Consider the following 27,366-nt stretch of genomic DNA (forward strand, 5'->3'; position numbering starts at 1 on the left):
TCCTACAGGAGGCAATCTGCCTATATTTGTAAGGCTCTTTTAAATCTCAAGAGCCATGACCTTTCTTGCTTTATTACCAGTATACATGGAAACATGGATTAGCAAGTGAGTTATCTGAGACGCTATAAAGCACTGCTGGGTCCCAATATATCCAAGATTTAAATATATATTGAAATATTTAGGACTAAAACAGTAGCTTAGTTACAGGCACAAAACAATTCAGACATAAGTGTTAACACCACTTTCTTCATCTAACATTTATATTACCCCCAAGAAAATATTTCATTTGGTCAGTTTTCTTCCCCCATTAGCAGAGTTTATGCCAAAACACCTTAAATGTAACTAGCTTTTCTCCACATCCCTGCTAACACCTGTTTGTTGATTTATTGATATTAGCCATTCTGACAGGTGTAAGATGATACCTCATTGTGGTTTTGATTTGCATTTCTCTGCTTATTAATGATGTTTAGCAATTTTTCATATGTCTATTGGCCATCTATATGTCTTCCTTGGAGAAGTGTTTATTCAGGTCTTCTGTTTAATTTTTAATTGGGTTGTTTGTTTTTCTGGTGTTGAGTGTCTGAGTTCTTTATAAATTTTGGATATTAACTCCTTATTGGATGTATCATTGGCAAATATTATATATTCTCCCATTCAATAAGTTGTCTTTTCATTTTGTTGATAGTGTCCCTTGATTTCAAAAGCTTTTTGTAAAGTACATGATTGTCTAACCGCTATGCTGTATATCTGAAACTAATACAGAATACTATCGCATGTAAACTATAATTGAAAAATAAAAGAAATAAGGATAAAATTTCTTAGTTGCTTTGTCTGAAAAAAAGTGTAACTGGCTTATTCTCAACTCTTATGAGATTACCCTCATCTAGTATATGAATACCTGTGATCATTACCTGTGATGAAAGTAACAAAAATTTTTCACTTAGAAGTTCATGACAGGAGCTGTGGTATCTTTTGTTGTTGTTCTTGTCAAGTAAAATTTATTGAGGTGTAATATAGGAAAATTGTAAACTTTACCCTTGTAATATACAATTATCTATTTTAACAAATATATAGTCATGTAATCTTTACCATCATCAGGATATATAACAGTTCCATCTCACCCCCAAGTTCCCATGTGTTCATTTATAATCAGTATCTCCCCATATATCAGCCCCTGGTGACCAACCACTGCTGTTTTCTGTCCCTATAGTTTTACATATTCCAGAATGCCATGTAAGTGAATCATACAGTATGTATCCTTTGAGACTGAGTTTTTATTTAATGCATTTGAAATTTTTTCCCCCATGTTCTCGAGTAGATCAGTAGTAGTTCATTTTTTATTGTTGAGCGGTGTCCTATTTTGTGGATATACTACAGTTTATTTTGTCATTCTTCAGTTCAGGGGCATTTGAGATATTTCTAGTTTGTAGCAATTGTAAATGGAGCTTCCATAAACATCCACATTCAGGTTTTGATGTGAACATGAGTTTTCATGTTTCTGTTTTCCCCATATAAACATGTAGAAGCGAGATTATTGGGTCACTTTGTAACACAATAACTAACTTAATAAGAAACTGACAATTTTCCATAGTGACTGTACCATTTTGTATTCCTACCAGTGATGTCTGAGATTTCTAGTTGTTCTACATTCTCACCAGCATTTGGTAATATCAGGTTTGTTTTGATTTTGTTTTTGTTTTAGCCACTCTGATAAACGTGTAATGGCATCACATTGTGGTTTGAACTTGTATTTCCCTGTGTATTAATGACATTGAACATTATTATCTTAGGCCTATTTGGTGAAAAATCTATTCCAACCTTTTGTCCATCTCTTAATTACGTTGTCTGTCTTTTTGTTGTGCACTTGTAAGAATTCTTTGTTCTGGATAGAAGGTTTTAGCAGATTCATGTTTTGCAAATATTTTCTCCCAATTTCTGGTTTATCTTTTTGTTTTCTTAATAGTGTCTTTCAAACAGTTTTTAATTTAGATGAAATCCAATTTATCAATTTTTAATGAATTGTTCTTTAGTATCATATCTAACGAATCTTTGCCTAACCCAAGGTCACAGAGATTTTTACTTTCATTTGCTTCTAAAACTTTTATGTAGTTATAGAGGTTTTGCATTTAAATTTATGAGTGATTTTGAGATAATTTTCACACATGGTGAAAAGTGTAGGTTAAGAGTTTTGGATTTGTTTCTTTTGTTTTTGCATATAGATGTCTAATTTTTCTAGCACCATTTATTTAAAAGACTATCCATTGGTTTGCCTTTGTACCTGTGTCAAAAATAAATCGATCATATCTACTTCTGTACTCTCAAGTCTTTTTATAGTGAAGCTTTTTCATGTTTTCTTTTTTCTTTTTTTTTAAAGATTTTATTTATTTATTTTAGAGAGAGAGGGAGGGGAGGGAAAGAAAAAGGGAGGGAAACCTCTATGTACAAGAGATACATCAGTCAGTTGCCTCTCACACAGCCCCAAGTGGGAACCTGGCCTGCAACCCAGACATGTGCCCTGACTGGGAATCGAACCACCCAACTTCACGTTCACAGGCTGGCACCCAGTCCACTGAGCCACACCAGCCAGGGCTTATTTTTATTATTTTTTATTGTATTTTTTCCATTACCATTCACTCTCCTTATAGCCCTCCCACTTCTCACCACAATAACCACATAGTTGTCTGTGTCTATGGGTCCTTTTTCCTTTTTGCTCCATCCCTCCCCCCTTTAACCGCTTCATCCCATAGCTGTCATCCTGCTCTGTCTTACTGATCTGTGTCTCTGGTTTTTTGCCATTTCATTTAAATTGTGGTTTTGTTTGTTATTTATAACATTCCCTTTAATGTCTGCAGGCTCCTTAGTGATGTCCCACTTTCATTCTTGATATCAGAAGTTTCTCTATGTTCTGTTTTTAATGATCAATTTTGATCAGAGATTTATTAATTTTATTGGAATTTTCTAAGAACCAACTTTTAACTTACTTGGTTTTTCTCTAATGTTTTTCTGATTTTAATTTCATTGATCTCTGCTCTTTATTATCTTCTTCCTCTGCTTCATTGGGTTAAGTTTGTTCTCTTTTTGTGTGTGTTTGTGTCAAGGTAGAAGCATAGGTCATTGATATGAAACTTCTTCTATTCTAATACAAGTATTCAGTGCTGTATATTTCCTTCTAAGCTCCCCTCATGTGTAGGGTAGGAACCTTACAACAGTATTTTTATTTTCACTTATTTATTTTTTAAAAAAATTTCCCTTGAGATTTTGTCTTTAACCCGTGTATTATCTATGTGTTAATTCCCAAATATTCAATGGTTTCCCATTATCCTTCTGATACTGATTTCTAGCTTAATTATTGTCAGAGAACATTGTATGATTTCACCTCTTTAAATCTTTTAACATTTGTCTTATGACCTAATGTATGACCTATTTTGGTGTTTTGAATGACTATATTTTGCTGTCATTGTGTGACATGTTCAGTAAATATCAGTTATAGTCTGCTGCTTTATAGTAGTGTTTAGTTCTTCTTTATCATTGCTAGTTTTCATTCTGGTGGTTCAAGCAATTATTAAGAGAGGGGTATTGAAGTTACCAACTTTAATTGTGAGCTTTTCAAGTTTTCTTTCAATTCTATCAGTTTTTGCTGCCTGTATTTCGCAGTCTGTGGTTTGGTACATACATATTAGGATTGTTATGTATTCTTGATGAATTGACTCTTATCATTACATAATGTTTTTATCTGTCTCTGCTAACTGTCTTTTCTATGAAGCCTACTTTAACAAATATTAGTATAATTGCTCCGGCTTTCTTTTGATTAGTGTTTGTTTACATGGTATATCTGCTCATTCTTTTACTTTTAACCTACTTATAGCATTATATTTCAAGTGAGTTGCTTATAAATAGCATATAGTTCAGTCCTTGTTTTTTGTTTGTTTTTTAATCCTCACCTGAGGATATCTGTGTGGATTGTAGAGAGAGAGGGTGGGGGGCAGGAGAGAGAGAGACATCAATGTGAGATAGAAACAGGGACATCAATATGAGAGAGAAACTTAATTAGTTGCCTTCCACCTGCGCCCCTGACCAGGGATTGAACCTCCAGTCTTTTGGTGTAGACAGCACTCCAACCAATTGAGCCACACCTGGCTAGGGCAATTGGGTCCTCATTTTTAAATCTATCTCTCTTTTTATTATTGTGTTCATACCATTTGTCTTTAATGTAATTATTAATGTTAGGATTTGAGAATTCCAATTTGTTATGTGTTTACTGATTTTTCCCTTTTGTGTTTTTCTCTGCATTTCTTCAATGTTGTGCTATTCTGTCTTAATTTATATGTAGTAGGGCTTTTTGTAACAGCTTTATTGAGGTTCACCATATATACCATATAATCGACCAATTTAAGGTATACAATTCAATGGTTTTTGTATATTCACAGAGTTGGACAAATATCACCACAATTGATTTTAGAACAATTTATTACCTCCTAAAGAAACCCTGTATCCTTTAGCTATGCCCCTCAACCCCCACCTCCAGCCTCAGCCCTAGGCATGCACTGGATACAGAATTCTGTGTCGACATCTCTTTGCTCTCCCCTGACCCCCACACTTGAAAAATATTGTGTCATTGTCTTCTGGCTCTATAGTTTCTCATGAGAAATATACTGTCATTTGAATTGTTGTTCTTCTATAGATAATATGTTGCTTCTCTCTGGCTGCTTTCATGATTTTTTTCCTTTATCTTTAGTTTTCAGAATTGGTTATGACTGAGTCAACATGGATTTCTTTGGGTTTATTCTGTTTGAGCTTTGCTCGGCTTCTTAAATCTTTAGGTTTGTGTGTTTTACCAACTATGGGTCATTTCTAGAGATTACTCCTTCAAATATGTTTTCAGGCCTTCATTCTTTTTCCTCTTTTTCTGTGGTGATATGAATGATAGATACTTTGTTATTATCCCACAGAACCTTGAAACTCTGTTTCTATCTTTTCTATCAGTTGTTCAGGCTGAATAATGTCTATTGGTCTGTAACAAGTTCAGTGATTTTTTTTCTCGCTGTCATTTCTAGTCTAATATTGATCATATACAACAAAGTTTTTTTAAAATTTCGTTATTTACTTATTTCTTAAGTATTTACCATTCTAAAATTTTCATTTGGTTCATCTTTTATATTTTATTTCTTTGCTGAGACTGTGTTTTTCTGTTTGTTTCAGTAGTGTTCATAGTTGTTTGTCAGATCATTTTTATCATAGTTGCTTTAAAATCCTTGTCAGGTAAAGAACAACACAAACAAAGGAACTAAATAGAACAAAGAGCAGAATAGCAGTCAATAGGGGGGAGGGGGGAAGGAGAGAAGGGGGATAAGTAAGGGAAGGGTTTAGTCAAAGAACCTATATAAATGACTCATGGACATGGACAACGGGGAGGGATATGATGGCGGGAGAGGGGGTGGGCTGGGTGGAGGAGAGAAATTGGGGGAAAAGGGGATAACTGTAATTGAAAAACCAAAAAAAAAAAAAAATCCTTGTCAGGTAATTCTAATATCTGTATCATGACAGTGTTGCTGCCTGTTAATTATCTTTTCTTATCTAAGTAAATATTTTTCTGGCTGTTGGTTTATGTAGTAATTTTGGATATTTTGTATATTATATGTTGAGACTCTGGATCCTACTTAAATCTCCTATTTTAGTAGACTGACATTCTATTTAAGTTTGAATGAACATTTTGTTCCAATTTTGTGGACCGTGATTCAAATTTCAAGTTATTTTCCCAAGCTCTGCGAGGCTTTTCACATCACTTCTGGGCTCGCCAGGCCAATTTAGAACCTGGGCAGTATTCCACCCAGCATTCAAGTTTCAAAGGTTTTTCCATTTTGATTCTGGTTAGTTTCACACATGAGCTGCTCAGAGTTGTCCACAACTTCATGTACCTATTTAAAGAATTGCTTTCTTAAGCTTCCTCCTCTCTACAACACCCACTCTCTGGTTGGGTATCTCATTGCCATCCTTTGCTTAATGTGGAGCACAATGTTCATGGAGCACAGTTGTTCATGGGCTCCTCCCACCGTCGCTGCAGTACTCAGCCAGGAGAAAAGGAATTGCAGCTTCTTTTGTTGTATGTGCTTTGAGTAGAGCAGGTACAGTCACAAGAGTTCACTCCTGCAGGGCTACTGTCTTCCCAGTCTTTTGACTGGAGAGAATAGGCGTGTTGGGGAATTTTGTGTCTGTGCTCATCAGTGTTTCAGGTGGGCTACTTTAGCACCCAGACAGGCTATATAGAGGAGGCAAAAAACAAAAACAAAAAAACCTTTAGGGAACTCGCTATCAGGTTGTTCCTGGCATTTCATAGTTCTCTAATTAGTCTCTCTTATTTCCTCCATCTTTCATATATTTTTCCTGGGGTGTTGAGTTGTAAATAACAGGAGGATCAGCGCAGCACACACTTGCTCTGTATTGTCTAAAAGAGGAAGCCAACCATGATTCATTTTTATATCTCTAAAAACATACCACATTGCCTAGTGTATGGTCTGCTCTAGTTATTTGTTGACAAAAGAAAGGAGTGAGGGAGGAAAATTTGTAGCTTTATATCTCAAAATGTTAATTTAGCATGACATAGTAGTTAAGAATATGGCCGTTAGAGTCAATAATCATTTTGAATTTTAGCTTCACCTCCTACTTTTTTTTTTTTTTTAAAAAAAGATTTTATTTCTTTCATTTTTAGAGAAAGAGGAAGGGAGGAAGAAATACAGGGGGAGAAACATCAATGTGTGGTTGCCTCTTGCACGCCACCAACTGGGGAACTGGCCTGTAACCCAGGCATGTGCCTTGACTGCGAATCAAATTGACAACCCTTTGGTTCACATGCCAGCACTCAGTCCACTGAGCCACACTAGCCAGGGCCACTTCCAATGTAATGTAAACAAGTTACTTTACTTCTCTGAGTTTGTTTCCTATAATATAGGGATGGTTATATCTATCTCATAGGATCAGTAAAAATGAGATAATGTATTTAGTACATTTAACGCAATGCTTGATAAACACTTAATAAATGTGGTTCCTAGTCATATTAGTAATAACAACAACAATTATCAAATATCACCATCTGTTTCTTTTACTCATAGGAAACGCTGCCCTTAAAGACAAAGAAGATCAATTTGGGAGAACACCACTTATGTACTGTGTGTTGGCTGACAGACTGGACTGTGCAGATACTCTCCTGAAGGCTGGAGCAGATGTTAATAAAACTGACCATAGCCAGAGAACAGCCCTCCATCTTGCAGCTCAAAAGGTGAGATGTAAAATTACTTTGAAGTATAAACATTTTGTGTGGTAGTTGTTACTTGGTTCATGGAACTGTGCAATGGACAGATGATAAAGAAATCACAGATATATGACTCTTAGTTTCATATGTTTTCTCTACGAGTAGACTTAAAACTGTAGATAGTAAAGCACAGGTCACCATCAGTGGCTACTTTGACTCACCCAAGTTCCTCAAGCAATAGACTTTATTTTATGATCTAAGGTTAAGTCAGGGAAAAGGAATCAAAATTGTCTGTATGATATGACTGAACGCTATTACAAACCAATTTATGCATGGAGAAAAGCAATTAACAAAAACAACAACAACACTCCACTTAGATGTTAATAGTGGTTGGGTTTAATGTTGAGAATATTAAGAATTTTTGTGCTTTCCACTGTTAAACATTTTTTGCTTAATGAATATTACTATTGCAATAAAAATCTATGGTTTCCCTTAAAATAAGGGGCATTTAGGGGGGATAAAAGAAATTTATTTTCTGAATATATTTTCAACTTTTAAAAACTCAAAATATATTGCCAGTTTAAATGATTTCAGAGTTTTAAAGGCATTGTCAAGATCTCAGATCTTTAGAATTAAACATATCAAAAAATAAAATGGAAAGTTTCAAATTTATTTAAAGATATATGTACCTGAAAACTATTTCCCACCATACAATTTTGGTCTATAAAATGTATTTCTAGTGCCTGGTGTTTTTCTGTTATCTTAGACTTATGTATTTTTTGTGTAAAAAGCAATAAAAATTAGGTAAATCAAGCAGAAACTGTTAGAGTTATTTCCCATTAAAAATTGAACCAGATATAGCTTATTAGTTGAAGGGTTAGAAAAACACCCTTTCATTGGTTGAATACATAAAAAGAGACTGGCATTAAGAAGATACACTGTTGGATATGCTAGTTGTATGTTTGGTATGTCAGGTTATTTCCAAAGTTATTGCTTTTGAACTTGCTTTTCACTATAGTAATTTTTTAAAAAATCTCTCATTTTCCATTTCACTTTTAACTACTACTCAGGTACTTATAACCTTTCACCTAGGCTTGTCAGCTGTTAAAATTACTCATTCAGGAAGGTAACTTCATATAACTTGTTTTCATAAAGTAAACATTTCAGATTGGGGAGAGCCCCCATATTAAGAATTTGACAGATTTTTAAAAATTATGATTCATTTAGGTTTAAAACTCACCTTCAAAAATGTTGATTGGAGGAACTTAATATCAGTGGATTATGTGGGAAAAAATGAGTATGTGAGTTGATGATCCTGTAATAGGACATTTTGGTAGAGGTATAAAGTGAAAGAAGGGAGTGCGCAGCTGCTAGCTTAGCTGCATGGCTCTTCACAAGACGCAGCACAGTGCTTCTGCTTTTTGTTTCACCTTTATTTTCTTAACTGTGAGTTTTTTTTATGTTAAGAAATAAATAGAACTATGATTTACATGTCACAATTTACATTGCTAACTTCATAAAGAACAAGTTTCACGTTCTTTGGGCTATCTGATAATTATGCCTTTTCCCATCTCTGTGTTGCAATTTGTTTTTCTGTGTTGCCAAAAGCAGTAATGTAATTTTAGGCTATACTAGCATTAATAGAATTTCCAGAAAATGGTGGTAATAATTCTTTAGTACTCTGTCTGTGCATATCAAACCCGGATATTGTGTTTGATCTTGTGCTTCATACAAAACCACCATTATTAAGAAATCAAAGTTTGTATAGATCAGGCAGGAATAATATGGTGAAGGGTCTATAAGGAATTTTCAAAGAATAGTTGTAGATGATATATGTTCCAGGTCTGTAGCACACCCTGCCTCCGAGCAGACCCAAGCAAAAATTCTCTTTAGAGAAAACATCTTCACCTTAAACTTCTAGGATTTCCTCATATTAAAATAGATCAAACATGATCCACAGTGAAACACATGAGGAAGCAATCTACCATGAATGAGAGCAGAAATGATAAGCACATTTATTCCATCGAAAACATTAGAAATTGCCATAATTAAAAACAATATAAAAGAACCATTGATGGAATGTTTAAAGATATAAAAGAAAAAATCAGGAAAATGAGCAACCGATAAGGAACTTTCATAACTAGACATAACTTCTGACCATGACCACTTATTTTAGAATAACCCATCTGCCAAAAACATCTCTCAAAACTGAACAAAATATATATAGTACATTGTTTGAAGGCATTGAGAACAACCAGCATAAGTAAGATCTAAGAAACTTCTATCATTCAGAGAAGGGAAGCATGTGAAATTAGCTCCACATTTATCCTTTTTCCTTAAGGCATTTTCCAAAGTGGAGTTCAAAAGAATACAACCCAGGCAGGAAGCTGTAATCGTTGTAGGCTGAGAAACCCAGATAGAATTTGGAGTTAGCAGTGACTGGGTCTTGAAGGGCAAAATCCCGGAGAGAAGGGAACTGCAGAGAAGGAACGCAGAAATCTGGGTACAGACTCCACAAATTATTAGCAGATTCCTAAGCTGTGCTTTTATAGGTCAAGGCTCTTCAAACCCAGCAGTAAACAACAGCTGGGAGACTAAAGAGCTAAGCAGAGATTGTTTTAAAATTATAGTATACTTTCTTTCCTATTCATGTATTTTATCATATAAAAAAACAATTTTTGTGTAGGGACCATTTTAAAATATATGAATTACCAATTTTCTCAGGACAACCTAGCTCATTAATTTTCAGCCATTTAGTATCTGATGTGGGCCTATGCCAGGCTTTGTACTATGTACTTCCCAGGCTTTTTATTATTATATTTTTGAAATGAAGGGTCCTGACTACTAGGGAGCCACTAAGGAAATATAAAAATAAAAGTTACATGATCAAAGTACTTTTGGGGACTAATATGGCAACTCAGGCTACTTGGGAGAAAGTGAAGTTATTTAGAAAGCTATGCAGAGAGGAGGAGTTGAATCCAGGAAATATATTTGTGGAGGTAGAACTATTTATTCGGTAAGTAGTTACCAAACGCCTACTATGTAGTCATGACTATATACCTGGGGAGATTATTAAAAAATGAATCACATATATCTGCTATAAGTAAGGATCGTTAGTACTGAACCTCTCTGATATATCAGATATCAAATATTCTTTTCGGGTATTGCCTATCCTGTAATTCTGTTAACTGTGAACTCAGAGGTGTGCCATTTATGTAATCATCAATATTCTGTGTATGTGCAGGCACTCATTCATTCAACACATGTTAAAACTGTTACTGTGTAACAGGTACTGTGCTAGGCCTTGGAAAACAAAAAGGTAAAAGACATGGTTCCTGTTCTTAAGATGTTTATAAAGATCATGGATAAATATATCAAGTGATAATTAAAGTTGGCCTGTCTACCTTATAATACGGAAGTGTTTTATAAAATATCAATAGCTATAACATGTCATTGTTGTTATTATTGACCTGAAGAGCAACAATTCTCATATGTTTTTTATGCTTTTGCTTTTTTTTTTTATAGTGAACTAGATTATGTCTTCTTTGTTGAGGCTGGTTAGTAGGAAAAACTCATGTTCCCATAGCATTTTGTTCATCTCTATCAGAGCTCCATTGTCTTATACTGTCATTAGTGCTTACTTGTCTCTTTCCCACTAGATTAGAGCTCCAGGCAAGAACCTTGTTTTATTTATTTTTGAATCCCCCAGAATCTAACACAGTGTCTGACATTTCTTGGTTGAATGAACGAATATATGTTATATTACTTATATTGAAAGTTATTATTAATATAAATGCTAGACATTTTGTTTATTAGAAACATTTATCCACTTTCAAAATACATATATAGCAAAAACTTATTGAGCTGTGGTGATTGGCTTAGTTATTTTGACACATATTCACTTCTCTGGAAACAAATTGCTGTTAGTCCAAGCGTCTAAGGAAATGGTGCCCATGAGAATAAAATTAATCTCAGTATACCGAACATCTGCATCTAATTTGTTTTTCATTTAGTACCCTCAGTTTAATCCAAGAAAGTAATCGGTCATACCTTTTCTGGGTCTCTCACAAAAGATATCTAATTGTTAGAAATGTTTTGCTCCGGGGAAGCTACTATTTCTCTGACTTCCACAGATATATTTATTTGTTAATAAGGGTAAAAAGAACTTTAGCAGTCTTACTAAATGTTCATAGATAAGCATTTTAAATCTTCCAGGAGGTTATTAATTTGGCTTCAAGAAGATTAAGATTACCCACTTTGAAAAATTATATCATGTTAAACATAAAAAGTAAGGCTTCAGGTTATGGTTTTATTTTTTATTTTTTAAATCACAAACAGAATTCTCTATTCATCAATGAAAACTGAATATTAATTTTCAGTTTTGAAACTATGTTTTTCCATGTTAATGATTTATAAAAATTAAAGGAGTAGAATAGAATACCTCTGAAACTATTAGGAAAACTTAATATAGTATTAGGTTTCCTTATTTTATACACACTCACACTTATCCATATCTACACCAAACAGTCCACTCCTGAGGACCGTTTAACTCTATATTCCTCTATTCCCCCTCAGTACATATATGCTTCTACCATAACTACTCACCTACCACCATTAATCATAGATTTCACTTATCTATATTTCACCTCTACTAAGGCTATTTGAGGGAAGAGGCCATGTCTTATTTGATTTTATAGTCTCATTCTTAGCACAGCTCCTGCAATTTAATACTCAGTTAATGTTTATTTAATGAATACATGAATGAAGGGATGAATCAGTCAGTCAATAAATGTGAACATCAGATACATTTACCATGAATGGTATGGTCTTTAGACTGTTGAGGTTTAATAGTTATATTTATTCCTTTTCATTGTCTACCGCATCATCTTACCATTTTGTATGTAGGATTTTACAAGACTCTGTGAGCTTAATTTCTCAACAAATATTACTCTTGTATGGCTCAATTTCTTTATCTATAAAATGGAATAATACTTCTCCCTATCTGCTATGTAGGAAAGATGAGTTCTTTTTTTTTCTTTTAATATGCTTTATTGTTTATGCTGTTACAGTTGTCCCAATTTCTTTTCCCTTTGTTCCCAGTGACCCCCCCTCCCTCCAGTTGTCCACCCCCTCAGTCCATGCCCATTGGTTGTGGATATAGTTCTTCTCAAAATCTTCCTGTCTACTCCACTCCCTCCTACTATGCGTCTTAATTCCTGTACCATCGCCCTCCCTTTCCCCCTTCTCCCTCCCTGCTGACTGCCCCCCAATATGTTTCCCATACCTATAATTCTTTTCCCACTCTTGTTGCCTACTTAGTTTGCTTTTGTTTCAGTTCCCTAACTTCTGTTGTTGGTTGTTTTGATACAATTTTCATTTAAATGTTCATAGTTTTGATCCTCCTTCTCCTAAATAAGTTCCTTTAACATCTCATATAACAGTGGTTTGGATCCAATGAACTCCTTCAGTTTGACTTTGTCCTGGAAGCACTTTCTCTGCCCTTCTATTCTGAATGACTTCACTGAATAGAGTAATAGTGGTTGTAGGTTTTTGCTTTTCATTACTTTGAATATTTCTTGCCAGTCCCTTCTTGCCTACAGAGTTTCTTTTGAGAAATCAGCTGATAGTCTTATTGGGACCCCTTTGTACATAATTCTCTTCTTCTCTCTTGCTGCTTTTAAGATTCTTTCTTTATCCTCAATTATTGACATTTTGATTCTAATGTGTCATGGTGTGATTCACCCTGGGTCCAGTCTTTTTGGAACTCTCTGTGCTTCCTGGACCTGTAAGTCTATTTCCTTCCCCAAGTTAGGGAAGTTCTGCTTCATTATTTTTTCACATAATTTTTCAATTTTGGTTGTTCTTCTTCACCTTCTGGCAACCTTGTGATTCGGATGTTGGCCCGCTTATAGCTGTCCCATAAGTTTCTGAGCCTCTCCTCATTTTTCTCACTTCTCGTTTCCTCTTTCTGCAGTGGTTGACTGTTTGTTCCTTCCCTATGTTCCGATTTGTTGATTTGATCCCTGGTTTTCTTGCCCTCACCACTAGTTTCATATGTGTTTTCATTCATTTCAGCAGGACTAGCCTTCATTTCTTCCCCGTCTTGTTTAAGATCTGCTGTTAGGTCTGTAAGCTTTCTTATAACCAAAGCTCTGAACTGTGCCTCAGAAAGATTTCCTATCTTCTGCTTCATTAGATTAGATATTTGCTGTCTGGTCAGCTGCGTCACTGGGATCTCTATCATGATCTGCACTATCCTGACAGTTTTGTGTTTACCTTTGCTTCCTGGGCGGGGCGATCACACCTCCTTTGCTATAGGGGGTGGAGCTCTGTGCACTTGTCACAACTGGGCGACCCATCTCACCAGCTGTGGCGTTTTCTGTGGGGGCGGGGTCCAAAGTGGATTCCTGCCGTTTACTCTCTGCTGAGAGACCGGGAGCCTCCTCCTCTGTCCCCACACCCTCCAGCCCTCACAGTCTGAGGCAATGGGGTCTGCCTTCCCCAGTGTTGGAATCGCGAGCTGACAGGTCTGGTCTGCAACTGGGGGTGCTCCCAGGCACTTCTCACCTCCCTGTAAATACGGGTGCCTATGCATACTGCTCTCCCACCACTGTCACCGCTGCAGCCGCTGCCAGCACAGCTTGACCTCTCCGCCCTGGCTTCGCCCATCCTACCCGTCCGGACGAGCACCACTTGTTTATAACTTCATACGTTGGACTTCCATTTATTTTCTGGAATTTCTGGTTATTTCTGGTTTTGCGGTAGTTGTAGACCTTCTTAGTTGTGAAGGAAGACGGAGCACGTCAGTCTAGGTTTCCATCTGGGCCAGAAATCTCAGAAAGATGAGTTCTTAGATAGATGTAATGCTTTTTGCTTGATGGGGAACTACACTCCTTAAGACTAAGTTATCAATAGTATTGCTACTAATCATACTGCAGCAGGTGTGAACAACAAATTACCCTTTAGGAATCAGTATATGCCACAGATAGAAAGGTCCTTCAGGATCTTCTAGTCCAATTCATCGTTCAATGAGAAGATTGAGTTAATTCTCCTTTCGGTTCTCTTCTCTTAATAAATTATCCATTGTTCTTTTTGCATATGCCTGAATGTACTTTGTTCTATTTTTTTAATTTAATTATTTTAAACTTATAGATAAGAATAGAAAGTAACATAAAAATACTGATGTACCTAATTGCCAGAAGAGATAAAACTGAGTTTTTAAAATTTCTGTATCTGATTTTTAAAGTGAAATAAACTTCCGAAATTTCACTTCCCTCATTTTATGCCTCTTCAAGATATCTTAATTTTTGTAATTTTAATTCCCATGTATACGTTTCTACATATATATACACACCCATGAAAAATACTATTTTACATGCTTAAATCTTTATATAAATGGTAATATACTGTGTGTCACTCCCCAGATTGCTTTTTTGACTTAACATATTTTTGAGATGTATTCATGTTGAAAAATGTAGCCTTAGTTCACAAAAAATTATATCAAATGCCTAAAAGATGCATGAAAAGGAGTTCGACATCATTATTAATTAGGGAAATGCAAATTAAAGTGAGACTGACGTACCACCACACAGCTATTTGAATGTATAAAATGAAAAAGTCTGACAGTACCAGTTGATGGTGAGGGTATGGAACAACTGGAGCTCTCAAATATTTTTGGTGAGAATGTAAATTGGTGCATCCATTCTGGAAAATTGATTATATCACGAAAGTTAAACGCCCACGTGTGTGCACACACACACACAGACATTATATCACTGCAATTCACACCCCCAAATCCAGTAATAGCTAAGTAAGTGTTTCTCTTCACCAGAAGACATGTATGAGAATGTACATGATAGTTTTATGTATAATAGCAAACATAGCTGTCAAGCAGCCTTGCTCTGAGAAATCACCCAGAGACCACTCTAGGATTAAACAATGGGTTTATTGAGGGAAAAGGGGGGAGGTGATGGAGGAAAGAGGAGACTCCTGGACCACCTCTAAGGCCCGTAGGAGTAAGGAGAAAGAGGGAAGGCGCAGAGGGTAGGAGGAAGGAATGGGAAGCGGAGACTCCCGGTCACCCCCGTGGGCCCGTAGGAATCACCTGCCTGAGTCTCTGCAGGCACTGACTCCACACTTTGCCAAACACGCATTCCAGTTAGGGTGAGCCCACCCATCAACACATCCAGTAGGTCATTTACATCTCCCTGCTTTTCTCCCACCAGGCCAGTCAATATATCATGCTAGGTCCATCAACATTCCTTCTGGGAACGAGCAAAATCCATTTTTATTTCCTATGGGAGGAGCTAGGTCCAGATTAATTTGCACACGGTTCATTTGCATACATCAAAAGTCTAAGTGGGCAGTCCAGCTGCCTCCATGTTCTGACAATAGCAAACATTTTTAATAGCACAGAAAACCCAATAACTATCAACAGAAAAATGGGAACATAAAGTGTGGTGTATTCATTCCTACAATGGAATGCTACACAATAAAAAAGAAGGAACTACTGATACATTCAACCACATGAATGAATTTCCTAGACATCACGTGTAGGGCAAGAACTCAGATACATATGCATGCTGTCTATGTGAATTTCAGGAACAGGCAAAACTACATGGTCATTCAAATCATATCTGTGGTTACTCAAGGGATGGGTATTGACTGAGAGGAGGCATGACGAAGCTTTCAGGGGTGCTGGAAATGTTCTATATCTTGATCTACATGTTGGTTACATAAAAATCAGTCTCTGTGCTTGAGAATTATGCACTATATTGTATATGTTATACTGCAATTAAGAAGTTATTATAAAAAATGGTAAGATGGCCAAAACTTGGTGACCATGATTTTTAGGTAGGACAAGGGGGAGTAGAATCAAGAGTGGTTTCTGGCCTAGGCTTTTAAGCACTCAGGAAGTACAATATTTCCACAGCGTTTGCCTCAGTAACTGTAAGAAAGCACATATCTGTGCTCTGATCCAGTGGTTCTCAAACTTGAGCATGCACCAAAACCACCTGCACGTGCTGAGTGGACACTTCTAGGTTTCTCTGTGGCTGTATTCACAAAACGCATTTAAAAACAATAAGTGCACATTCTACCACAAACTGTATAGCCAGTAGATATCTGAAGAGTAAGCAAGTGAGGTTTAGCTGTTGGTGTGCTTCTAAAAGAAAGCACCAGAAGACATTCACAATGTCATTACTCAGAAACATAGGAAAGTCTGAAGGTATGAAACACTTATGTTCAGGAATCTTAATGATCTCAGGAAATCTCTGGTCTGAGATGGATGATGTTAGTTAGACAGCCCTTGCAGTTTGGCCCATTTGACTTCAACCCTGGCAGGACTGCCTCTTCCAGGTAGGCAGAGACCTAGGTTAAAGAATCTTTGATTCATTTCATTCCAACTCCTGAAGTTTCCAAAATAGCATCAACTTTGTCCCCTTCTGAGTATTTAGAAAGTATCTACAAACCTGTCCTCTAGTTTTCCAGTTTAGAAACTGGTTTCAAATATTTATGATCTTACATTCAAATGAGTGTTCCAACCAATACCGGAGTTGGTCTGTTTGAAAACAAATCTGAGAACTGAAATCAAAACCTGTCTGTCCTTTATTACTTTGATTACACTTAATGTGCTTCTACTTGCATGGATGAAATCTATAGTCACAAGGAACAACATATCAAAAAATCTTGACTGCAATCACTACTTTGAAATTTTATAACATAGCTCTAGTAAGGAAAAAAATATTTTATTTACTTTCAAAGTTGCTTCATAGCAGTTAGAATAGTTGAATTATCTATTTTTTTATATAAGTAACCTGAGGTATAGTTTGAATTCTTCAAGGCCACTTTGTCACTTGTAGAGTCAGGAATTAACTTGTATTTCTGGTTCCCATCTTAGTGCTCCTGATAAAGATTCACTGACAGAGAATTTACAAGCTCCTTTGAAGCTTACTTTCTCAGACTCCAGTTCTTCTGTCCTAGAGTAATTCCCAAATCCAGTTTCCCAGTCAAAATCCCAAAGAAGTCCCTGAGGATTTCTTTCTCATGGGTCAGATTCAGAATTTGAGCTGAGAGCTTCTGCTTTTAGGTTCAGTATTTTTTTCTTTTCTTTTAATTAATTTATTTATTTTGGGGACCCCACCCCGTAACAATTCCCCCCTGTCAGACTTAAGACCCTTTATAATCTCATAAAGGACAATGGGCGAAGGTCTTGTGCTCCTCTAGCTGCTTCAAGCTGGACATGGTTGTTGTACTACCTACCCTTGGGTCCAGAAATTCCTAATAAGTGTGGGGGTGTGGAGGGGAGGGTGGCCTTCCCACATGGGGAAGGATCGTGCAGACTCCAGGTCAGTTGGCTGTCCTCAGGCAGTGGCATGTTCAGTTTAACAAGCTGGCATCTTTGTTGTATTCTGGGGGCAACAGATTTGGCAATAGTGTTAAAAGGCCTCATTAAAACCATAACCACTAGATGACAAAAGGTAGGGATTAATTTTTTAATGTCCCACATTAGGGGACAAAAAGACTTCTTTGGAGGAAAGTGTGCAAGGCTCGTCACACCTGTCCAAAGTCCTTTTACCCACTAAATTTGGCTGAGGTGACTATTTTAGGTTTCTCCCCTCTCAGACCATTAGGATAGAAAAGAGGAACCAGTCTTAAAGTGAAGCCCACAGACCACCCCATACTTCACCAACCCAACTGCTTAGTTCAGCCAAACTATTGAGTCTCAGGAGGCAGTGATGCAGACAGGATTAAGTGAGGCCTATACATACAGACAATCACTCAGGTAATGAGATCATATGCTTATGCCCTATGAAAACAGAACACACATCTTAATTTAGACAACAACCCATAAACCAGTCTCTAGATCTGCAAGACTGTCTTATTGGGAAGACATCCAGTTGCAAGGCATTGACATTCTTCTTGCCTGTAAATTAAGCATTTTTGATGATGTCACAGACCTACTTTAAGTTTCAAATGAAAACAAACTTTAAATGAAAATGAACTTTAAAGACAGCTGCACTAGGTTATAGTCTACCAGTAAGCATTGTGATTTTCCTTGAATTGTGATTTTTCTCCTTAAGATTATCCTCCTTGTCATTAAACGGACTGCATTAAGTCCAGTTTTCATTTATCCTGTTCATTTGCATAAACACAACAAGAGCAGCAAATGATTGCATATGATCTTTAAGTCTGCTTTGCTGGAACTTACACAAGGAACCTTTAGGGTGACTTTCAGTCTGCCCTTCAGGGCACGGAAGCTGAGCCACATACCTGCCTGTCTTTTCCAAGTCCTTCAGGTTTTCCATTGTACCTTAAGGTTCCTTCTAGCCATATTTCAGGAAAGCAACATTGGTTCCTTCCCTGGAAAGACTGCCATGAACTTCACAGCAAACCAACGTACCAGGCCTTTTTTCTCATGGGCTTTTATTACCTTTGAAAGTTGATCCCAGTTCCTCAGGGCTTTTTGGTAACAACCAGAGCCCAAGCATGCCTCCTTTAGGCATGACATTCCAGTCAAGGTCTTAGTCAACAAAACCTCTATTAACAACAGGTCTTATTAGTTTTATGCAAAGAACCTTATGTCATTACTTACTTCTTTAGAGTGCTTAATTCTGGAGGGATCAGATAGGGAGAAAAATATACAGTGTGAAGGAAGATCCAGTCAGAATCCCAAAGAAGTTCCTGAGGGTTTCTTTCTCATGGGTCAGATTCAGAATTTGAGCTGAGAACTTCTGCCTTTAGGTTCAGTATTTTTTTCTTTATGATGTAATGTCTTTATGATTATATTTTAAAATCTACAGCACTTGCAGAATTTTGTTTTGAACATGATCATATTTCTTACAACCATATTCATTTTCTAATCATCTTTATCTCTTCACTGACCCCCACTTTTACTAAGGCATAAAAATACAAGCATCTGCTCTCCATGAATAGGTTAGAGATCCCCACAAGCCTAGATTCCCATGGAAACCAATCAAAAGCTAAAAGGAAAAGAAAGAGTATATATTGAATTTCTCTGAGACCTACAGCTTGTTTTTCATTAGAGTCATGCTGATTTCTTTTAAATTCTGGGCATGGGCCAGCAAATATTTTTACAGCTGATAAAAAGGAACTTCAGATCCACTTACTTTGATTTAAACTTTAAAAAATTAATTTTGTATATAACATTATGGGGGAGGAACAAAATTTTCTCAACCCTTCTAGGTTGTTCTGCTTTGTCTAATAATTAAATCTACATGAGACAGATTAACATGAGAAACTAACCAAATTTAATTACATATGTATGAGAACCCCACATACATGAGCAAGTCAGAGATGGGAAGTTAAAATGAGGTCTATATGGCATTCTGAGCTGAAGATGAGGTAAGGTAGCCTGTGTGGCTTCAGAGGGAAGTAAGGTCATTCTCAGGATGAGAGCAGATGTTCGGTAATTAGAAGTTTGCCCTGCCATATAGGTAAATCATAAAAAGTTCTTTCTGGTAATAACTCTTATTATGGGCAAGACACCAAATGTAACTTCTTTAAGGGAAAGATAAAAATTTCTCATGAGCCCACAGGGTCTTGATTGCCTTTAGCTCAAAATTACTCACTTGGAAAAGTGGCACATGTTGGAGAGGCCTATTCTCAACCCCTTCAACATCAATTCCAAAGAAAATTTGAGCATTAATTTGCTAATCACCTTCTTATGTCGCAAGACTATATTTGTTCATATAATTTTGTCTCTTTTTCTATTCCTATGTTACTGTTGTAAAGAAAGTGAGAGGGAATCAGGGGCCTACTATTGCTATAGTGTGAATTTTGTCAGCCCCATGGGCACAGCATTTTCCTCCGATCAGATACAGGGTCCCTTATACCTCCTTTGACTGTTAAGCTTTTACAAAGCCCTAATAATAATTTACTAATATGATAACAAAAATATAACCAAGATACCAAAGTAAGGGAGCTCAAGAAAGCCAGGGAAGAGGTGACTGGGGAGAGCAGGTTGTAAATTTGAATAAGGCAATCAGAATCACCTTCATTGAAATGCTGACATTTGAAGCACGACTTGGAGATGAGGAAGTTAGCCATGTAAATGGCTGAGGGAAGACCTTTTTTTGTTCCAGCCAGAAGGTACAGTCAGAACAAACACCTTGTAATGGAAGCACACCAGGAATGTTTCGGGAATAACAAGGAGGCTAACGTTGTTATGAGTGAGCAGGCGGAGCAGTAGGTGATAAGGACAAGAAAGAAATGGTCACTGGATCCTGTAGACCCTTTTGGCCATTGTTAGGAATATGTTTTTACTGTGAATGCGATGAGAAGGTATCACATTCTGAGCAAAGGAGTGACATGATCTGATGTATATTTTAATAATATAATTGGGCCTTGGCTGGTGTGGCTCAGTGGATTGAGTGTCAACTTGCAAACCAAAGGGTCGTGGATTCGATTTCCAGTCGGGGCACATGCCTGGGTTGTGGGCCAGGTCCCCAATTGGGGGTGTGTGAGAGGCAACCACACATTGATGTTTCTCTTCCTCTCTTTCTCCCTCCCTATAAAAATAAATTTTAAAAAATATTTTAAAAAATAATATAAATTGTTCTGGCCAAGTGAAGAAGTTTTTCTCCAGTTTTACTCTTACCTATTCATTCTTCATATAATAGCTTTCAAGTCTCCTTCCTATCCTAATCCCTTTTACCATATATGCACACAGTTGCCTAGATTCCCCTGAAGTAAGTAATATACCTGGAGTAGAATACAATGCCAGTCGGTCAAATGACCATTAACATTTTGGCAACCAAATACAGTTGACTCATGTTTAATGTTTTTCAAATAAAATCTCTTAGTCTGCTTTATATTTAATGCTGCATAAACTAATCCTTTGTTCATGCTGTTGTGGTTTTGGACCCAAGTGTAGCATCTTTTTTTATTTTTTATTTTTAATTTAATTTTTTGATTTTTCAATTACAGTTGTCTCAAGTGTAGCATCTTATTGTATCCATATTTAATCATTTCTTTGAACTTCCCAGACTTAAGTAGAAAGTAGAGTTTACCATTACCTCCTTTGTTCCTCTAGTACCTGTGTACTTAGCCACTGTTATATCACCTATCACACTGAAAAATATTTATTTGTTTACACATTTGATTTCCTCACAGCCAATGAGCATATTAATATCAGGAAAAGTGTCATAGTCATCTTTTCATTTCAGTGCCTACTATATAAAAGATATTTAGTTAATGCTTGGTGAATTGAATTGGGTTCATCATGCAAGCTGTCAAGGTCCTCTTGGTTCTTGAGTCTGTCATTTGGTATAGCTGTCATTTCTCCCACATATGAGTCACCAGAATTTTCATCCTAATCTTTGATATCAAAATAGATCCTGCCTGCAGAAAAGTGTAAGCATTGAAACATTGCTCCTAAAATTAGCTTCACCCATTACAAATACTATTTTATTCTTTCTTTCTTTATACTTGTCTAAACAATGTCATCAGTGGTAACTAGGTCTCTTGAAAATTTGATATAATCTATCAGAGTGCACTTATTTGCCATTCCAGTTCTGATGAGTATGAAATTCATTTATTCATTTGTTCAAAAATTCATTTTTAATATTTACTGTGTATTGGGCATTATACTATTTATCTACGAGGTCTCTCTGGAAAAAATCCAGCCATTGTTAATATAAGAAGTTTGCACAACATCGATGTAACCTGGCAGCCAAGGAGAGTGGACTGAAATGTTTCATTTATACATGAACAATTGATGACTTTACTGTACTAGTCAGTAGGGGTGGTAGGTGCTGTTGAGTGAGCATGTGCACTGTGTGGCCATCATATTCAAAATGACTGAGCAAGTAGAGCAACGAATATGCATCACATTTTGCATTAAGCTTTAACGTTCCTCTGCGGAAGCTACTTGGGTGATTCAGAAGGCCACAGCGATGGGCCTCTGGTGACTGGTATCTTCATCATGACAACACACCTGCTCAGGCATCACATCTCATGCAGTTTTTTGGTGAAACATTAAATTACCCAGGTGACTCAGCCCCCATATAGCCCAGATTTGGTGCCCTGCGACTTCTGGCTTTTCCCAAAACTAAAATCACCTTTGAAAGGGAAGACATTTCAGACTATTGATGAGATCCAGGAAAATACAACGGGGCAGCTAATGTCAGTAGGGAGAACTGTGTGAGATTATAATGTGCCTGCTTTGAAGGGGACTGAGACATCATTGTCCACTGTACAATGTTTCTTGTAGCTTGTATCGTCTTCAATAAATGTCTTATTTTTCATATTACATGGCTGGATACTTTCTGGACATACCTGTGTGTAAATATTTAAAGTCTTTCAGATTCTGAATCATCATGAAATTAATGTTTCACCAGTCAAACTAGTCATTTTCAAAAAATGTATTGAGGATAATCAGTGTATCTCAAACAATTTTAAATTTCACAACTTTTAAAAAATTTTTATTCTCATCCTTTCTTTTCCTTTTTCGATTCATCAGCCTAACTCTGCAAACCATTTGTTAGGAATTTGAGCTAAAATATCAGACTGTGCTTAGAAACTTCTAGCCATATATGTAACTATTTGGTGGTTTCGATGTTGTGCAGATTGTAAACTAATGCAATTTCTGTTTGTGTATGTACACATGTACACACAGGTGTATGCTTTAAATGTTATTGAATTGATTGGTAAGGTACATATATATCAAATGTAAATATACCATGAAGGTTCACAGTGCATAATCTGGGAGTGAGGAAAACCTTCAATCTGTGAATCAAAACAGAAGTAACAGGAAAAAGATGAGTATATATGGCTACATAGAAATAAGAAAGACTTTTCCCCCCCAGAAAACATCATAAGCAAATAAAAAGAAGACAAACCAGGAAACAATATTTGCAAGTTATATCATTAACAAAGGGTTATTATATCTAATAACTAAATGGAGAAGAATAATACCAATGACTAAAAAACGAGCAAGAGATATGAACAGATAGTTCACGGAAAAGGAAATGCAATAGCCCTTTTGTATGTTAAAATATGCTCAATATTGTTTATCATAAGATAAATGCAAGTTAAAATTGCAATGAGGTCATGTTTTTCATCTGTTGGCAAAAGTCAAAAAGTTCGACATTGTGCTCTGATGACAAAACTGTTGCTGGAGGGAATGAAAAATAATACCACCTGTATGGAGAGAAACTTAACAATATCCAGAAAAATTAACTAGCATATGCATTTACCTTTGACTCAATATTTTCTCTCCTAGGAATCTGTCCCAAACATATACTAATGAAAAATAAATGATGTATGTACAAAGCTATTTAATTGGTGCATTATTTGTAATAGAAAAAGCATGAAGGGAAACGTCCTATTAGAGGACTGATGGAATAAGAGTATTCCACACAGACTACTGGTCAAGATGGAGGCATAGGTAGACATACTTTGCCTCCTTGCACAACTACATAGAGAATTACAACAAAACCTCAAAACAAGTAACACCCAGAACTGTCAGAAAATTGAACTGTCTGAAAGTCTGACAGTCAAGGATTTAAAGAAGCCACAATCACCTAGACGGGTAGGATAGACAGAGATTGCAGAGACATGATGTGACAACGCAGAGAGGTGGCAGTGGCAGAATGGGCTGTCCTACAATTGTGTGGTGGATAAAAATTGGGAAGGATACCTTTGGAGTGAGTGATCCCAGCCCTAGGCCAGACCACGCACCCCAGGGTTCCAGTGCTGCTGGGAAGATAAATCCCCAAAACTTCTGGCTATAAAAACTAGTGGGGTTGGAGCGGTGGAAGAAACTGTTGAACACTCCACTTAAAGGGCCCGCGTAGTCTTAAACATATGCAAACCTACCCACTCTGGAATTCAGCACCAGGCCAACAGCTAGAAGAGTGCTAATCTCATACAGGGAATGGGTGAAATAACTGGAAATGGAGCAAGTTCTGGAGACACCTCCAGAAGCCAAGCAACAGCACTGCCCCCTTTCCCATCCCTCCCCTAACACAGAACCAAAATGGTGAAGCAGGTTGCCCTGCCCTGGTGATTACCTAAGGCTCCACCCCACACAATTTACAGGTGCCTTTTCTACAGCAGGCTGCACTACTAAGACAGGGAGTCAAAGCAGCTCTACCTAATACACAGAAACAAACACAGGGTGGCTGAAATATTGCGGCAACAAAGAAATATGGCCCAAATGAAAGACCAGAACAAAACCCAAGGAAAAGAATTAAACAAAATGGAAATAACCTATAAGATGCAGAGTTATAAACACTGGTGATCAGGATGCTCAAAGAACACATTGAGTATGGAAACAGCATAAAGGGAGAAATGAAGATTATACTAAGTGAAATGAAGAAAAATCTATGAGAAACCAACAGTGAAGGGAAGAAAGTCAGGATTCAAATCAACAATTTGGAACATAAGGAAGAAATACGCATTCAACCAGAACAGGAAGAAGAAACAGGAATTTAAAAAAAAAAAATAGTATAAGAAGCCTTTGGGACATCTCCGGAAGTGCCAACATCCGAATCACAGGGATGCCAGAAGGGAAGAAGAAAAGCAAAAAATTGAAAACTTATTTGAAAAAAATAATTAAAGAAAACCTCCCTAATTTGGTGAAGGAAATAGACATATAAGTCCAGGAAGCACAGAGACCCAAATAAGTTGGACCCAAAGAGGACCACACCAAGACACATCTAATTTAAAATGCCAAAAGTTGTCTTCCGGCCAAGATGGAGGCTTAGACGGACACGCTAGGTCTCCCTCTACAACTATAGAGGAATACAACTACTTCAAAACAAAGGATAACTAGAAATTCCAGAAAATAAAACTACACGGAAGTCCAACATATGAAGTTATAAACCAGCGGTGCCATTTGGGCAGGTAAGAGTTAAAGTGGGCAGTGCTGTTTGCGGTTGCACCCGGAGCGGCGGGCGGCGAGGAACCCGGGCTGCGCAAGCCCCTGGCGGTGCGCGACCCCGGCGAGGAGTCCCGGCGGCCAAGCCCCTGGCGGTTCGCGACTCCGGAGCTGAGGAGAGCGGCCGCCGCATCGCCTTGAACAGTGAGGCCCAGGGGGGCGGGAGGACGGATCCCGGTCTCCTAGCTGAATAACTGTGTGAATCCATCTTGGACCCCCGCCCCCAAAGAAAGCACCACAGAGCTGCGAAATAGGTCGCGGACAGGCAGGCGCCGGCCGGTCGCTGATTTGTGACGCGTACACAGGCACTGCCCCCGACAGCCAGCCCAAGAAAACAAAACGCATCTGTCAAAATGAGGCAGGCAACTTTAGAAATACCGGTAACACAACTCACCAGGCAGCAGATAGAGAACCTGACAGATGAACAGATAAGAAACCTGTCAGAGGCTCAGTTCTGGGCCATTGTTATCAGGTGGCTTACAGAATTCACAAAAGAGCAGGAAAAAGATATGAAAGAAGCGAAAAACTTTCATAACGAAAGGAACAAAACAGCATATGAGACAGAAGGAAAGGAAATAAAATCCAGAGTTCATTTCAACAAACTGGAATATGGAGAAGGAACAAGCAGTCAACCAATGCAGCGAGAGGAAATGGGAAGCAACAATGAAAGGATCAGAAACCTCTGGGACAGCTATAAAAGGCCCAACATAAGAATCATTGGTTTGCCAGAGAATGAGGAAGATGAACTAGAACTTGAAAAATTGAGTGAAAATATAATAAAGGAGAACTTCCCAGACTTGGGGAAGGGAATAGACCTGCAGGTCCAGGAAGCAAGGAGAGTTCCCAAGAGACTGGACCCAGGGAGAACCACTCCAAGACACATTATAATCAAAATGTCAAAAATTAAAGATAAAGAGAGAATCTTAAAAGCAGCAAGAGAGAAGAAAAGAATTATGTACAAAGGGGTCCCAATTAGACTATCAGCTGACTTCTCAAGGGAAACCCTACAGGCAAGAAGAGACTGGCAAGAAATATTCAAAGTAATGAAAATCCAAAACCTACAACCACGAATACTCTATCCAGCGAAATTGTCATTCAGAATAGAAGGACAGAGAAAGTGTTTCCAGGACAAAATAAAACTGAAAGAGTTCATTAGATCCAAACCACTGTTATATGAGATGTTAAAGGGACTGGTTTAAAAAAAAAAACAGAAGCTAGGGAGATGAAACAAAGGCAAACTAAATAGGCAACGAGAGTGGAAGAGGAACTGTGGGTACGGGAAGCATATTGGGGGGAGGTCAACAGGGAGGGGGAATGGGGAAAGGGAGGGAGATGATATAGGAATTGGGGATCAAGGTAGGAGGGAATGGAATAGACGGAGAGAGGTTGGGAGGAACTGTATGCACAACTAATGGACATAATCTAAAAGTGGGGGACAACTGGAGGGAGGGGGGCCACCGGGTGGAGGGGAGCAGAGGGAAGGGAAATTGGCACAAATGTAATAATTTAATCAATAAAACACATTAAATCTGAAAATAAAATAAAATGCCAAAAGTTAAAGGTAAAGGGAGAATCTTAAAAACAGCAAGAAAAAAGCAAACCGTTACCTATAAAGGAGTTCCCATAAGACTATCAGCGGATTTCTCAAAAGAAATTTTGCAGGCAAGAAGGGACTGGCAAGAAGTGTTCAAAGTGATGAAAAGGCAGAACCTACAACATAGATTACTCTATCCAGAAAGCTATCATTTAGAATGTAAGGGCAGATAAAGTACTTCCCAGACAAGGTAAAGCTAAAGGAATTCACCATCACCAAGCCATTATTAAATGAAATGTTTAAGTGCCATATTGAAGAAAAAGATAAAAACTATGAATACTAAAATGACAAAAAACTCACAACTATCAGAAACTGCATCTAAAAAACAAAAACAAACTAAGCAAACAACTAGAACAGGAACAGATTCATAGATGTGGAGATCATAGGAGGGTTATCAGCAGGGAGGTAGAGGGGCAAGAATGGGGGAAAACGTGCAGGGGTGAAAAAGCATAATTGGTCGGTACAAAATAGACAGGAGGAAGTTAAGAGTAGTATAGGAAATGGAGAAGCCAAAGAACATTTCTATACGACCTGTGGACATGAACTCTAAGGTAACTGGATGATTGCTGGAGAGAAGGGCGATACTGGGCAAAGAGTAGAAAGTTGGGACAACTGTAATAGCAC

General features: G+C 37.4%; 1 protein-coding gene across 1 annotated transcript in view; it reads left to right on the forward strand.

Moving 5' to 3' along the window:
* Positions 1–27,366, forward strand: part of INVS (inversin) — a 138,550-nt gene that overhangs the window by 9,837 nt on the left and 101,347 nt on the right. The window contains 1 exon segment of the mRNA XM_090274496.1: positions 7,107–7,273. Coding sequence (XP_090130622.1) covers positions 7,107–7,273 — 167 coding nt within the window.

This window comes from Furipterus horrens, unplaced genomic scaffold, assembly GCF_987537825.1.
Source record: "Furipterus horrens unplaced genomic scaffold, mFurHor1.1.pri manual_scaffold_4, whole genome shotgun sequence".
NCBI classification, from domain to species: Eukaryota; Metazoa; Chordata; class Mammalia; order Chiroptera; family Furipteridae; genus Furipterus; species Furipterus horrens.